Genomic DNA, 13,518 nt, shown 5'->3' with positions numbered 1-13,518 from the left:
CTGTGGAAGGAGTGCTGTCTGAAGGATAAATTCAAACAACTAAAGTCTCTTCAGTTTCTGTGCCAAACTTCATGGAGTCAGCGAAATCAACGAGGAGCTAACTGTCCACACACGAGCATGAAACGAATACAACAGAGCTCGAACTACGTAGCTTCCACTACGTCAGAGCTGCTCAGCATGTTCCAGAAAGAGTCCAGATCGTGCAGATTGTCCCTGCAGGATCTGGACCTCCACAAAGCCTCAAAGTCATCTGAAGATCATGAAAGTTTGACGATAGTACGTCAGAGACAACAAACAGACGTGAAGCTTTAAAAGCTTCTCAGCAGATTTCATCAGAGTCAAAAGAGCTGAGAGCTCCAAGCAAACTGACAGCAACACACACACACACGCGCGCACACACACACACACACACACACACACACACACACACTGTACACCACACTCCTGATGCCTATTTTCCTCTTTCTTTCTATTCTTGTAAAAGTGAAAAGTATCCATCTGAAGGACATTTCTACCACAGAATAAAAAGAATCCACAATTCCCCTCAAATGCACTCAAACTAAAGTAACAAGCCTGTTTTGAAATTGTAAGGAACAGAAAGTACAGATATTTGTGTTCAAATGTGGGAAGGAAAAGTCAAAACTTGTCAGAAAAAAAAATACTCAAGTAAAGTACAGATAACTGAAGAATCAACATAACTACAGTAACAAAGTATTTTTACTTCGTTACCTCCCAGCATGTCGTGCAGGGGGGTGGGAGATGTTCATGATGCTAACCAACTTGGACAGCATCCTCTTCTCCATCACCGCCTCCAGAGAGTCCAGCTCAGCTCCTCCTGCCTTCACTGAGCCGCCCTGTCTAATCACCTGTTAAGCTTGTTATCTCTCAACCTCATGCTCCACACGGCAGCATCAAAGGCAGTGCCGGTCACCACAGACTGGTAGATCATCTGTAGAATCCTGATGGAGACGATGAGGGCCTCTGATCAGCTCAGGCCCCTCTTGTAGAGGGTTAGTGTTCTCAGCCTGTCAACCAGGAGCACTCTGAACTATTTAAAGGAGTGATCCAGGGGTCGGGGGGAGGCTCCTTTGTCTTGCTAATGTTTAGCTGCAGGAAAGAGATCCTTAATATGCTTCAAATTGAAGAGATGGGGAGAATATCCAAAGCAATGTATTCTCAAGTTTATCTGAACTTCAGCATTTTGAGTTACAAAAAGAGATAATTTCACACTAAAAGACATGCATGTTAGCAGAGCAGCAGCTGCTTCAGTCCTCCATCAGTCAACACACAAGAAGTAATCAGGCATTGATTGAGATGTAGACCTGCAGTTGGTTTCAAGCAAAAAAATAAATAAAATTAAAGCCAAACATTGGCTTGTTCCAGCTTCTTAAATGTGAGGATGTTTTTGCTTGTCACTGAAAAAAATAATTAACGGAGAGTCCATGGGTTTTGGACTGTTGTTTGGACAAAAGAAGCTATTTGAAGTCTCTGAGGAATTGTACTGAGCATTTTTCACAATTTTATTGTTTTGTTTTTAATGTATTTACATTCTCGATGCACAGTCTAACTCGTGCACCCACTTCACACAGGGTGGGCTTACACTTTTAGCTTTTAGATTAGCAGCTACAGTGAAGATCTCAGCTTAAAATAGGGTGAAAATAACGTCTTTTCAAATCGATTTTGGATTTGAACAAGTCCCCAACTACTTCAGCTGTTTAGGAGAATGCTGCAATGCTGTTTTGATGTGAAACTGTTTTGTGGACTATGAAACTTTACCTGACTTTCCATCAGCAGGGGGCTGAGAAGATAATGACGGAATTTTGACTTTTGGGTAAACTTTTGAATGTATATATATATAAGATAAGGAAGAGATCTCCTCTCAGCCAGTATGAGCGAGCAGAATGATCACAACAAGCAAAACCTGTCTCATCATTCATTTGAGCACCTGACTCATATTCTGAGATAGACTTGAAAAATTGTGAATCTATCTTTTAAAAGAGACGTTAGAAGACGCTGCAGCTTCCTCTGTTAAAGTTTCTTACATTTACAGTTGGCTGTTAATGTAGGAAATGTCTGGTCCTGTGGGGGTCCACTTCACTGTCATTGAGCAGCAGCAGACACCTGAGCGCCACTGGGACTGAGACACAGCAGAATCAAATGTCATCATGTCTGAGGTGATTCATCAAGAGACGCTCCGACAGATCACCTGACTGGTGACCGTCAGAAATATAAAACAGCTAAACTCCTCCACTGTCCTCAGCTGCTAAACACAACATAACTGAATATAAAAGCTGGTACATGTTGAACAGAACACACACATCTGTCTGCTGGAGTCCTGCAGGAGGAGTGATGCTGAGTTTTCCCTCTGAGACCCAAGTTGGATAAAAATAAAACTGAAATTTGTATTTCATTAATAAATTAACTTATTAAATAAACATCTGAGGAGATGAATGAAGACAGAGAGACACAAGTCTCTTCTGAATCCTGCTGACGGAAGAAACGACGACCTCAACACAAAAATAAAGAGAGAGAAAACAAGGTTGATTTAAGGTCCAGTTTGTAATAATTATAGATCAGTGAGGAAGTGATTTATGATCCTAAAAATGTGGTGACACACTTCCATAGTATTTATTTATCATCTGTAAGTGAGAATTAAAATTTAAATCAGATTTAATCAATCAGATAAAGTTAATGGCCAAAAGTATGCGGACAGCCAAACTTTCCAACATTATATGCCCCCCAGAGGGCGCTGATTCTTCCTTATCAGATGCAGTGTAAACAGAAAATAAACAAAATAAATGAAACATGCCAATTTAATTCATTTAAACAATAAAAATTGAAATGCCAACTTTAGTGGCAACTAATGAAAATAATTTAAACTGTGGAATAACGTGCAAACTGGACTTTAAAATGTGAATTCTGTCCTGAATTTGGTTAATTTCTAAATAAAGTAAAATAGAAATATCCTTCTTCCTTTCAGGAATCCCCTGAAATCTGTCAAAGTCAAACATCAAATCCAGTAAGTGAGATACACGATCTGATTGGCTGAAACGCACCAATCACTGAACTCCATTCAGCTGCTCTGGTTTCTGGCAGGGTTGACACACATCATGCACCATGTACCCACAAACGGAACATTAAATTTGAGTTATCTAATTTAAGTATCTAGTTTTGGTTCCTGTCTGTCTGAGCTTCTAAGTTTGAATCACAAGTAAAAACAGAAAATTACGGAGCTTCAAAGTCCGGAAAGCTGGAAACCCTTCAAAATCTGAGTACTTTTGATTCAGACAACAAAACCAGCTAACAATTCTTCAAGACTCATAATAATAATTAAAAAAATACCATAATACCATTTAAAAACAGACAACAAATCATTTATAAGTCATCTGTAAGTACTGGACAGGGTGGGGAGGGTTTAATTTAATAACATGTTTTAGTTTATTGATGTGTTTGACCTTTATTTATCCAGGCTGGTGTCTGGAGGTTTAAATCTGTTTTTGGAGATAAAATGGCAGCAAAATAATGTTTCATAACAACAGAGAGATAACAGTCCCTGAAAGACAGTATAAAATATAAATCATAATTACAGTGACTGATCTTATTAGTAAATGAATTGAGAGAATCATAAACATAATGGTTAGTTGCAGCCCTAAACCTTTTACCATCATATTATCTTGTAAACATAATGACATACTGGTGGTGAATTACTGCTCTGATTATTACTGAAATATCGATTCAGTTCAGATCACCTTCATGTGCAGTTCAGTGTGTGACAATGACGTGTGCAGAGCTGCAGTTCCTCTCATGTCCACTAGATACTGCTGCGATGGAAGTTGAAGCGGATGAGTAAAACATGATATGAGTATGAAGTTAGTTTTTATAAAACAAGTTCAGCTCTCAGGAGTTCAGAGACTCTTCATCTCTTCACTCTTCATGTCCGTCTGAGGGGAACCTTTCACAATACAAGTCCCAGAAGGAAGCTTTTAAGTCTTCAGCACAGACATGATTACTGTAGAACAAGGACTTCCTGTTTGATGACCTCAAGGCTCCTGTCTTCATGCAGACTGTGGGCTGGGCTTGCTGCACCTTCATTTCACTTTGTCCATGTCCATGGCTGTGATTGGCTCCTCCTCTTGAACAGCCACGCCTCCTGCTGACTGACAGCAGGTGTGCTGATGATCCTTCCAGTCCTGCAGTAAAAAAAACAAACTGATCTGAGATGCTGTTCACAGATTTTTATATACAGATCGTTTCAAGTCATACATTTCTTTATACTGTCATCCTGATGAAGTATCAGAAAGAACCTGCATTTGTTGAGCATCTCACAGCAGGAAATCAGTCCTAATTGGCCCAAAACTCTCAGAGTGACACATTTCGGTTCTACTCTTATTTCAGCTAATATTCAGGACAGCTCCAAAGGTGTTCGAACTGACACTCGACACTGTCAAAGTGCGGGCAGAGATAGTCTATGAAAAGAGAAAACTGGTGACCTCATTTTGAGCGAATAAACTCATTTATTCATCAGAAGTTAGTGGTACATGACACATGGCTTCAATAGACAGACAAGAAGAAGTAGGGTCACGAAACAGAAACAAAACTAGTTGTTTGCTGACCGCCAATAAAGATCAAAGATGAAGAAGGTGAAAAAGATGCATAAATGACCATGGGAAAATGGCTCCTGACTCTGAGCAAGATGTAGAGAACACATGCTGTTTATGCAAAAAAAAAATGACCTCACACCTTACACTTTTTGTAAAGCATAAAATGCAGCTTTGTCACTGCACTGCCCAATATGTATATTGTAAAGTTATGTGACAGGATGGGGCTAATAGGAGTGAAAGTCCCTATACGCGACTACAAGACATTATTTATTTTTTTATAAATATATATGCTATAAGTCTATTATGGAAATTGTTTCTTAGTAAATATTGTTATGAGATTAAGTTATTTATCAATTTTGGCATCATATTTTTATAAAATAAAAGTAAGATAAAACAAAAGTTTTTCCTATTTACATAAAACCTATTTTGTGAATTCCACAAAGCTAACTCTGCTAATAATAAATAAAGCTAGTGTAGTTTCTGCATGTGAAAGAAAAAACAGCTTGTTTTTAATTAACATACCTTTAACTACATCTCCCATTTGTTCCCATGAGAGTTCACGGTCAGATTGGAGATTTTAGAATCACACTTGTGTTCATGTATTATGTTTCAATTAAAAGAGAAGCCTGAGTTTACTACAGAGGATCGTTCAGGTGAGTCTTACCTTCCTCTGACAGAAGGTGGAGCAGTAGTTGACCTTGTGACAGCCCGTACACTCACTCATGGCCACACGACCACAGTTCACACACATCTGCTGCAGAACAGGAGAACACAATTTGAAGACTTTTCAAGACATTAAAGAATATTTTTAGGGTTGTGGGTGCGTGTGTGTGTGTGCATGTGTGTGTCCCCTACATTAATGATGATCTCGGTGATTTCAGAGTTCCTCTTGGCCTCCGAGTCCTCCGCCTGCTGAAACGAGATCTGGTTCTGAAACGACTGATTGAGACCACACTGACACACACACACACACACACACACACACACACACACACACACACACAAAATAATCAGTTAATTACTTTTAAGTTTAATCATGTGTTACAATATACTTGCTGGTTAATACTGCGGATCTAAATCTGACACTATGTATGTCAGTGTGTGTGTGCGTGTCTTGGTGTGGTCTTACCTCCTTCCTGCCTCCTTGACCTTTGACCCCAGCCGTGTCCCCTGGGGAGTTTTTGGCCTGTTCGATCAGAGCCTTTAGCTGCTGGACGTTGCTCAGCAGCGTGTTGGCCAGCTCCTCAAGGTACAGCCACGTGTTCTTCTGCCCCTCACTGACCACTGGCACAGCACCCCCTACAGACGAGACCTCCAGCCCGCTCACCAGCCCCGCAGATGGGGACGCTGCCGCTGACATGGTCATCTTGGCCTGAACCGGCTGAGGAACCACGGCCAGCGCTGGTAACGCTGTCAGGACTGAGAGAGAGGAAGAAACATGTAGAGGGGTTATTTTATGCCTGAAAGGGTGTAGCATGTCAGATATGGCCAGGAATTGATGGTAGCTCCATTAGAAAACCTGGTCTACATGTTTCTGAGGTTTACGTCAGTCCTTCAGATATTTAATGTAGAAGTGAAGTATTTAGAATTGAACAGAGCAGGTGGTCTGTACAGATCCAGGTCACTGTGTCTGTGCGTCCCTCATACATTTACTCCTGCCCTACATACACAATATATTCCTGCGGTGGTGGAGTCACTGACAGCTCGGAGCTCCGCTGAGAACAGACGAGTCCAAAAATAACTGCACATCCATCTCAGACTGCTTTCACATGTCCTGGGGAAAAGGTGTGTGTGCTCTCACAGGTAAACGGAGGCATGCTGATCTCATCAGTGTTCAGATAATATTCACTCTTACTGGACCCTTACTTTCCCACTAATCTGCTGGAATATTTCACAGTAATTTTCTAAAAAGAAGCTGCTATGTGACTGCGGAAGAATTCAGTCATTTTAGAATTATGATAACGTTTATAGTTGGTATAAAGGGGCGTAATCTTCACTGTTTCAGGTTCATTTTCTCACTAAAATCTCTCTCAACATTCCTTTGCTGTCCTGCCACTGTAAGGTAGATGAGATAAGAGAGGATTAAAATGTTGATCTGCTTGTCTGAGTAGCCTTCAGTAGCCTTTATACTGTATGACTAACTTGTGCTAACAAGTATTTTTTGTTAAGAAGCTTTTTGCCCTTGGTTTTGTCTCTCAGGCTACAGGCTGTCCTGCCATAAAGTTGAGGTTTAAATGACTTTTCAGCAAAAAGTACATTTTTGGAGCGTTTTCTGGTAAAAAAAAATAAATAAATAAATAAACAGCTTTAAATGTATTTTTATTTACTTTTACATTTAATATTCCCCCTAAAAAGACGCTAGAATCGAACATCTGTCAAAGACAACTCGAACTGTGTGTCACCATTGATTCCCGATTGATTTGAATATGAATCACAGGATCTCTATTCAATTTCTGATTCAAAGCAATATCAATTCAGTTAGGGATAATTCAGTTAAAATACCAATTCTGCCTGAATATAAAAGAGATTCTGAGAGAACTAATGCTGTAAATTGCACAAATAATCCTCTAACCTGATGTATCATTAAAAAAATACCTGCTTAAATTAAGATTTGAAATAAATGGTTTGTGGTTAAAACTTGAATATGGATAAATGAACGGGACATTTTAGAGATTTTATACATCTAATTATTAAAAACGCTGTAGTCAAAGAACAAGAAAGTGATAAAAGGTGTATGCCTACGTTTTTCAACAAGTGAAAATTAGAAAAATACAGAAACTTTCCTGTTTTAAACAACCTTCATGGCTATTCCACTACAGACTTCATCTGAATGCACCTGTGCTTTGTTCTTTCCCCTACTTCTGTAAAGTGCAGGTAATCTGATAATAAAACAACAGTTACACATTAAGTTTTTCTTGGCTTCTCTTTATATCGAGTCTCCAGGTCGTACTAAAGGATGTATGCAGTTCTTTCTCTTCTGGATATTAAAGCTGCTTATTCATTAACTCCACCAACCAGTGCTGCATGTTTCTGTCCTGAATCAAAGTGTCTCATCTGTCCAAACAGTCTATCTGCTGGGTTTAATAAATTATATTGTGACTGTTCTGGACTTTACTGCCCCCTACTGTTCCCCTGCTGATCCAACAGCTTCATCTTTTGTTTATTTTAAAATCTGATGGACAGTATGATAACTGTGAAGGATGATACCTGCTGTGCTGGCGAACACCTCGCTCTGAGCTGAGCCTTCTGAGATTATGGCAGCCGCGGTGGCAGCGGCATCACCCGACTGAGACCGGTCAAAGGTCAACGTGCCAGAGGTGGTGAACTGTCCTGATGGAGACACTGTGACTGTTGGTGGAAGACAGACATGTTAGACATGTTTGGACATGAAGTCAATGTTTAAATGTTCACACTACAGATCTGAGGGAAACTCCAGGACTTTGAATAACTTTCAATGACTGATCATGTCTCATAGAGAGGAGCACCAACTACTAGGGATGTCCCGATCCCGATTGCGGGATCGGGATCGGGGCCGATATGGGCATTTTTTCACTGACCAGGATCGGCAATTTTGAACGTGGACCCAAGCCCGATTATTTTTACGTCAGCTGTCGCCAACGGACCACAATTTGTGGCAGAATGCAGTCGTGCTCGTAACGTTAGTCTGGAGAACCTGTGGATAAAATGTCTGCAGTGTGGAAATATTTCAAATTAGAAAGCGAAAGCGAAAGCAGTCCAACGGCAACAGGTAACATCTTCAATACGACCGTTTCGCGAGCTGGTAACAAAAGAGCTGCATTTAATACTACAAATTTGATACGGCACATAAACAAAAACATGAGTTCACTCAAGCAATACAGGCAAAGGCACCGAAGCAACAAACACTCGTGGATACTTTCAAAAGGAAAGAGAAATATCCTCGAGTCAGCGACATGGCCACAAATATTACAGAGAAGGTCATTGAATTCATCGCTCTGGATAACCAGCCCACCTCTGTGGTAGAGGATCAGGGTTTAGTTACTGACTTTGTTTACTTGTTGTTTTTGTTAAAAAAAAAAAAAAACCAATGAAAACCAATGTTGCAATAGGATATGCAGAATAAGAAAGAGCCATATGAAAGTATTTACTTTGTTTCAACAAAATAAAAAAAGCTATTAAGAACAGCTTGGATGCAGGGGATTTTTTTCTTAATGCAGCTGTATTATCTAAGAAAATATTAGTTAGGGCTAAGTATCGGATCGGGACTTGGTATCGGCAGATACTAAATATTAAATGACTCAGATCGGGATCGGGGTCACTATAATTTTAGGGTCATTTTCAGGTGGTCAAAGGTCAAGTAAATAAAACAGTTTAATCTGATAAATGGAGGATAATTTTGCATTTTAAAACAAAAATAAATATACAGCTTTTGAAATAAAATGATTTATCATACACAAACTATCTTTCTCTTCGCTGCTCCTCCAATCACACATCAGACTGAGGTCACCTGACGTACATGTGGTCCCTGGAGCCAGTGTGATGTTTTTGGTGGCAGGATGTTCCTTTTTGGGGGGAGTGACAGGGGGCTCGGTGTCCTTCTTTCGTCTCTTGTATGGGACAAAGAGGCGGACCGGACCAGTCTGAACCGAGCAGAGAGGAGACAGAGTGATGAAATCCCTTATTTATACCAGGTAACGAATCCAAAAATAGCTCACAGGTTAAAACCAAAAACGTAAATAAATAAATAAATTTACCATATTGATGTTTTCTGCTACCAGAGCCTCTGTGTCCTTTGGACACTGAGGACAGAGAAGAAGAGAATAAGATAAACACAGAATGACTAACAAACAGCATCAGATCATAACGACACACAGAAGAAGAGAAAATTCTCACAGAAACAGTGATGTGTTATCAGATTGAACCGACACCAATAACTTAATCAGAGCTTCAATCCCAACTAATCATGATAAAAAAAAGAAGCTTAATTCTTTAATTTGGATTTCAGGATGAGGCCAAAAATGGTCTCAATGGCCTGTGGCTTCTTTCATCACTGCTGGGAAGGAAGAAAATTGTATGATTTGGCTCCTCAGAGCTTTCCTGTAATGTTCTGTGGCTGTGTGAAAGAAGATTATAAAAAACAATTAAAAAAACAATTATAAAAAATAATCTCCAACAAGTATTTTGACTTGAAAACTTTTATCATGGAGCTTGTAACTTTGACTTTGTAACGAAATTCTAATTTAAATGAGAAAAAAGTTTCACAAAAGCTTCAATAAATTGAGAATTTTCACTCATCAGTCATTATGTGTCACTAGATGTTGAGTCCACTGAACTCAGACCACAGACTGCCAGTTGATGGTCAATCCATTAGAATGTGTATTACAACTTTTATTCACAGGAAACTATGCAAAACAATTTTTAATCTCTCAGTTAAGTAAAAGACCAAACTCTGAAGGTTCTCCAAGACCAGGACCGTCCCTGCTGACTCACCCCTGTCAGGTCATCACAGCAGGCTGCACAGGTACAGGAGGCAGCGTGGGGGTTCAGGATACGCTCCTACTCAGACACACAAAACAAAGTTAAACTTCAGTTCATGCAAACTGAAGGAGCCCTTTGTATGCATAATAAGTGTAGTACTACAGTAGTACAGTGTAGTAGTACAGAAGTATGAGCGCAGTAGTACCTGTATGAGGCAGAGCAGAGGTCTGCCAGCGTATCTGATGCTCCTCTTCCAGTCTTTGCTGCTCGCTCTTCCTGCCAGACCCTCAAACTCTGTGGGAGTGAACCACTGCTGGTTGTGTCTGATGCAGCGACCTTTACCTCCTGAACACAACACAACATAGTCAGTGTGGCTAATAACAAGAAAAATGACTGAAGATAGAGTAGTACAATAGAGCAGCTAAGTGAGTTACTTCTTGTAAGTGTTCACCTGATCCTAGTCGGTTCTTGTAGAGGACTCCACTAGTGTTCCTGCAGCGGACCGGCAGCTCGTTGTTGTAGACTGACGGGTCCCAGTTGTACTTGGAACAGGAGTCTTTGTCCTGAGGCGGAGTCAGCGGGGTGGGCGGGGTCTGTCGGCCTGAGGAGGTGAAACAAACAGACACCGATCAGTCTGAGGGACTGATGGACCTCATTGTCCTTAAGTCCAGGTTTTTATTTTTGTTTTTTAATAACCTGGTCCCTGTTCTTCAATTGTGGCTGAACTAATTGAGGCTAACATGCTGTTATCAGGCTAAAATTATCCTGTTTTTCTCAATCCAGCAAATTCAGCTGTCTGAAAGAAGTTACAGAATTGATTTGTCCTGAATTAAGTTATCTTGAATAAGAATGTGCTCTTATTTTAATAAAGACAAATGAGTTGAGAATAAAAACCACGATGAGCTGCTTTAACTGGCCCATTGCTGATTATGTGATTAACCCTCCAAGCATGCACTGGGGCAATAAATTCACAGACATAAACCTTATTTTATGTGCATTCCTGCAATGTTTCAGGACTTACTTTGTTCTACATTGTGCTCGATGATGTTTTCACTTTGCGATGAACATGCAAGAGACTTTTCAGTGATAATCATATCTTCAATCCATCAGAATCACAACTACTATTAAAGTGAAACCTTACTTAAATCGCTTTTATAGTAAACAAACTTGTATGTTATTGTGTATTTCATTTAGGTACAAGTAACTCTTTGTTATGATTACAAAATGATCTAGTGATCTAATGATCTAGCTAACTTTCAATAAGCCTACATTTCTGAAGGTTTGGACTTGAGGACAACAGTTCCAGATGGATTTTAAACCACTCTAAAAGAACCAATAAATCCAGACTTTTGTCAAATCATCAACATATGGAGATAAAAAGAACAGGGCCCCAGTTCACTATGGACGCCTCAGACACAGCAGGACGATCTCGGGACTGTAACACTCATACAAACACACACACATACCTGATGCGATGGCAGTAGCAGACTTGAGGCCGGCAGCCTCCACGATGCTGCCGTCAGTGTGAACCACGATCAAAGTGGCCTTCTGGGTACTGAGACCTTCACTCAGCTGAAGGGTTGTCCTCCCACTCTGTGACACACACACAATAAATACAATCAAAGAGATGGCGCAGTACAGGAGAACGCTGAGCTGACTCTGTCTGCCAGCGGACAGCAGTGTGTGTGGATCTACTGTACCAGCATGTGTTCGGGTAGACTTCCTGACGTGGCAACAGTAGTGGTAAAAACATTGTCCTCTGCAGATTGAACGTCTCCCACCGTCACAGCTGTCACCTCTGAATGAAAACAAGAGATTCAAATATTTTATTATTGCATACATCTTAACGTCAGAACTTGTACTGTACTATAGCTACTACAGTTCTCCTGTAAAGATAATATATCACAGCTAAGATCACAAAAAACACAAATATGATGCTCCTTTATATCTTAAATGTTTAAATTACGTGCTACATAAGCGTAGTCATCTTATTTGGTTTAAACATAGTTTAAGTGGGTTTTGATCTTTCCATTGTTCTTAGTGGTTTTGTTCAACTAGTTACATTAAACTGCAAATTGTTCCTAAAAATTCAATGAAAATCAGATGGAGACTCTGACTCTGTCAATTTTAATCCTAAAAAATGAAGGGATATGCATAAAGGTTATCTAATCAATTAATTTGTGAGTGGGCACTTTTCTCAAATAACCACACTTCCGTTCAGCATATGGTTCTGATATCATATATTTGATATGATTACAGATTTACAACATGGTTAATTGTTTCCAGTCAGCTATCTTCACCCACCAGTTAAAACACTGTACTGGGCTGTGGGCTAGCAGTGAAAATCAACTCTAAAAGTTGAACTTTTAAGGTTGGGTTGGTGCTTTATGATGTCATGTCCATCATGCATCTTACTGGCACCATCACTGCTGCACCTTCAATCAATCAATCAATCAGTACACTTTAATCACTTTTTTTGTTGATGTCGTGCCTTTTGCTTTATTGCTATTTATATTTTGTTTATGCTGTGCTGTGCACAAACAACATGACTTTGTTGCCTTTGCATTGTGTAATTATATTTGATTCTCATGTACATACATGTACAGATAGACATATACACATGCACCTTATCCCTGCTGTCCCTATATTTTTATTCTGTATATAATTTGTGTATGTTCTCTTTCTTTCTTCTTTATTATTTTCTTGTAAACATTGTATTTACTATTACCTATTTCTGTATTTAACAGTGTAATTGTGCAACAGAAATGACAATAAACATGTTTTATCTTGAATCAATCATTGCCGAATTTGATAACAGGTGCTAATATAGTAAGATGATTACAAGCGCTGTATATATGTGATGTTTATGCTGTGAAGAGGCTAAAAGTCTTTAAAATGCACAATAATTAAGCGGAGTTTGGCACAAGGATTATCGTTGTGTCCCTTGAAAACGATGGTTGATATACTTATTGAGGAGCTGTGCAGTTTCATATGAAAATCGCTACTGATCGTTCATCGATCAGAAGTAACAGATTAACCAGGCGCCTGTTACAACATGGAGCGAAGCTCCCTAACATGACCATCACACTCCATGTTTGAGCGCCGCCCCGCTCAGCTCAGCTCAGCAGCGGCCTGCTGCTAGCTGCTGCCCGCCTTGCCTGCGAATGCCGCCTCGGCCTCGTCTGGGTTCGGCAAGGACTCGGCTCCCATGTCGATGTTTCCCGGTTCGGCCATCACGGCCATCGTGGTGACTTCGGCCTCCGACTCGGTATCCGAGCCGTCAACCGTCTGCATGCCGATGGGCGGTTCATCCAGCCCGAGTGCCTTCGTGGCCGAGTCCGCCTCGTCCATTCTTCCGCCGAACGACAAGAGCCGAATGTAAACGAGCAGCCGCGGGGCAGCGCGCGGTCCGAGACCAGCCGAGCTCGACACGAACCGCAGAAGAACTGCAAACACGGAA

General features: G+C 40.3%; 1 protein-coding gene across 3 annotated transcripts; it reads right to left on the bottom strand.

Moving 5' to 3' along the window:
- Positions 1-3,414: 3,414 nt before the first annotated feature.
- Positions 3,415-13,518, bottom strand: deaf1 (DEAF1 transcription factor). 3 transcript variants are annotated; one of them, XM_073471344.1, is made up of 13 exons: positions 13,217-13,497; positions 11,759-11,856; positions 11,525-11,651; positions 10,510-10,659; positions 10,264-10,403; positions 10,071-10,136; positions 9,335-9,379; positions 9,097-9,220; positions 7,809-7,949; positions 5,731-6,020; positions 5,457-5,555; positions 5,266-5,355; positions 3,415-4,190 (listed from the first exon to the last, which is right to left on the bottom strand). In XM_073471344.1, exons 1-13 carry the CDS (start codon positions 13,407-13,409, stop codon positions 4,089-4,091), a joined length of 1,665 nt encoding a protein of 554 aa, XP_073327445.1. In that variant the 5' UTR covers positions 13,410-13,497; the 3' UTR covers positions 3,415-4,088. The 3 variants fall into 3 exon arrangements, with proteins under 3 accessions (XP_073327445.1, XP_073327446.1, XP_073327444.1); XM_073471345.1 differs by having other exon boundaries at positions 4,005-4,190; positions 9,034-9,220; positions 13,217-13,518; XM_073471343.1 differs by having other exon boundaries at positions 4,005-4,190; positions 5,266-5,352; positions 9,034-9,220.

Source organism: Pagrus major, chromosome 8, assembly GCF_040436345.1.
Source record: "Pagrus major chromosome 8, Pma_NU_1.0".
Lineage (NCBI taxonomy): Eukaryota > Metazoa > Chordata > Actinopteri > Spariformes > Sparidae > Pagrus > Pagrus major.
The sequence above is the reverse complement of the archived record's forward strand: the minus strand, read 5'-3'. Positions and strand labels throughout refer to the sequence as shown.

Coding starts and splice junctions, on each gene's coding strand:
- deaf1 (XM_073471345.1), bottom strand. CDS start 13,409: ATGGACGAGGCGGACTCGGCCACGAAGGCACTCGGGCTGGATGAACCG. Junction 11,652..11,758: donor GTCTACCCGAACACATGCTG/GTACAGTAGATC, acceptor TGTGTGTCACAG/AGTGGGAGGACAACCCTTCA. Junction 9,380..10,070: donor GCTGTGATGACCTGACAGGG/GTGAGTCAGCAG, acceptor CTCTGTCCTCAG/TGTCCAAAGGACACAGAGGC.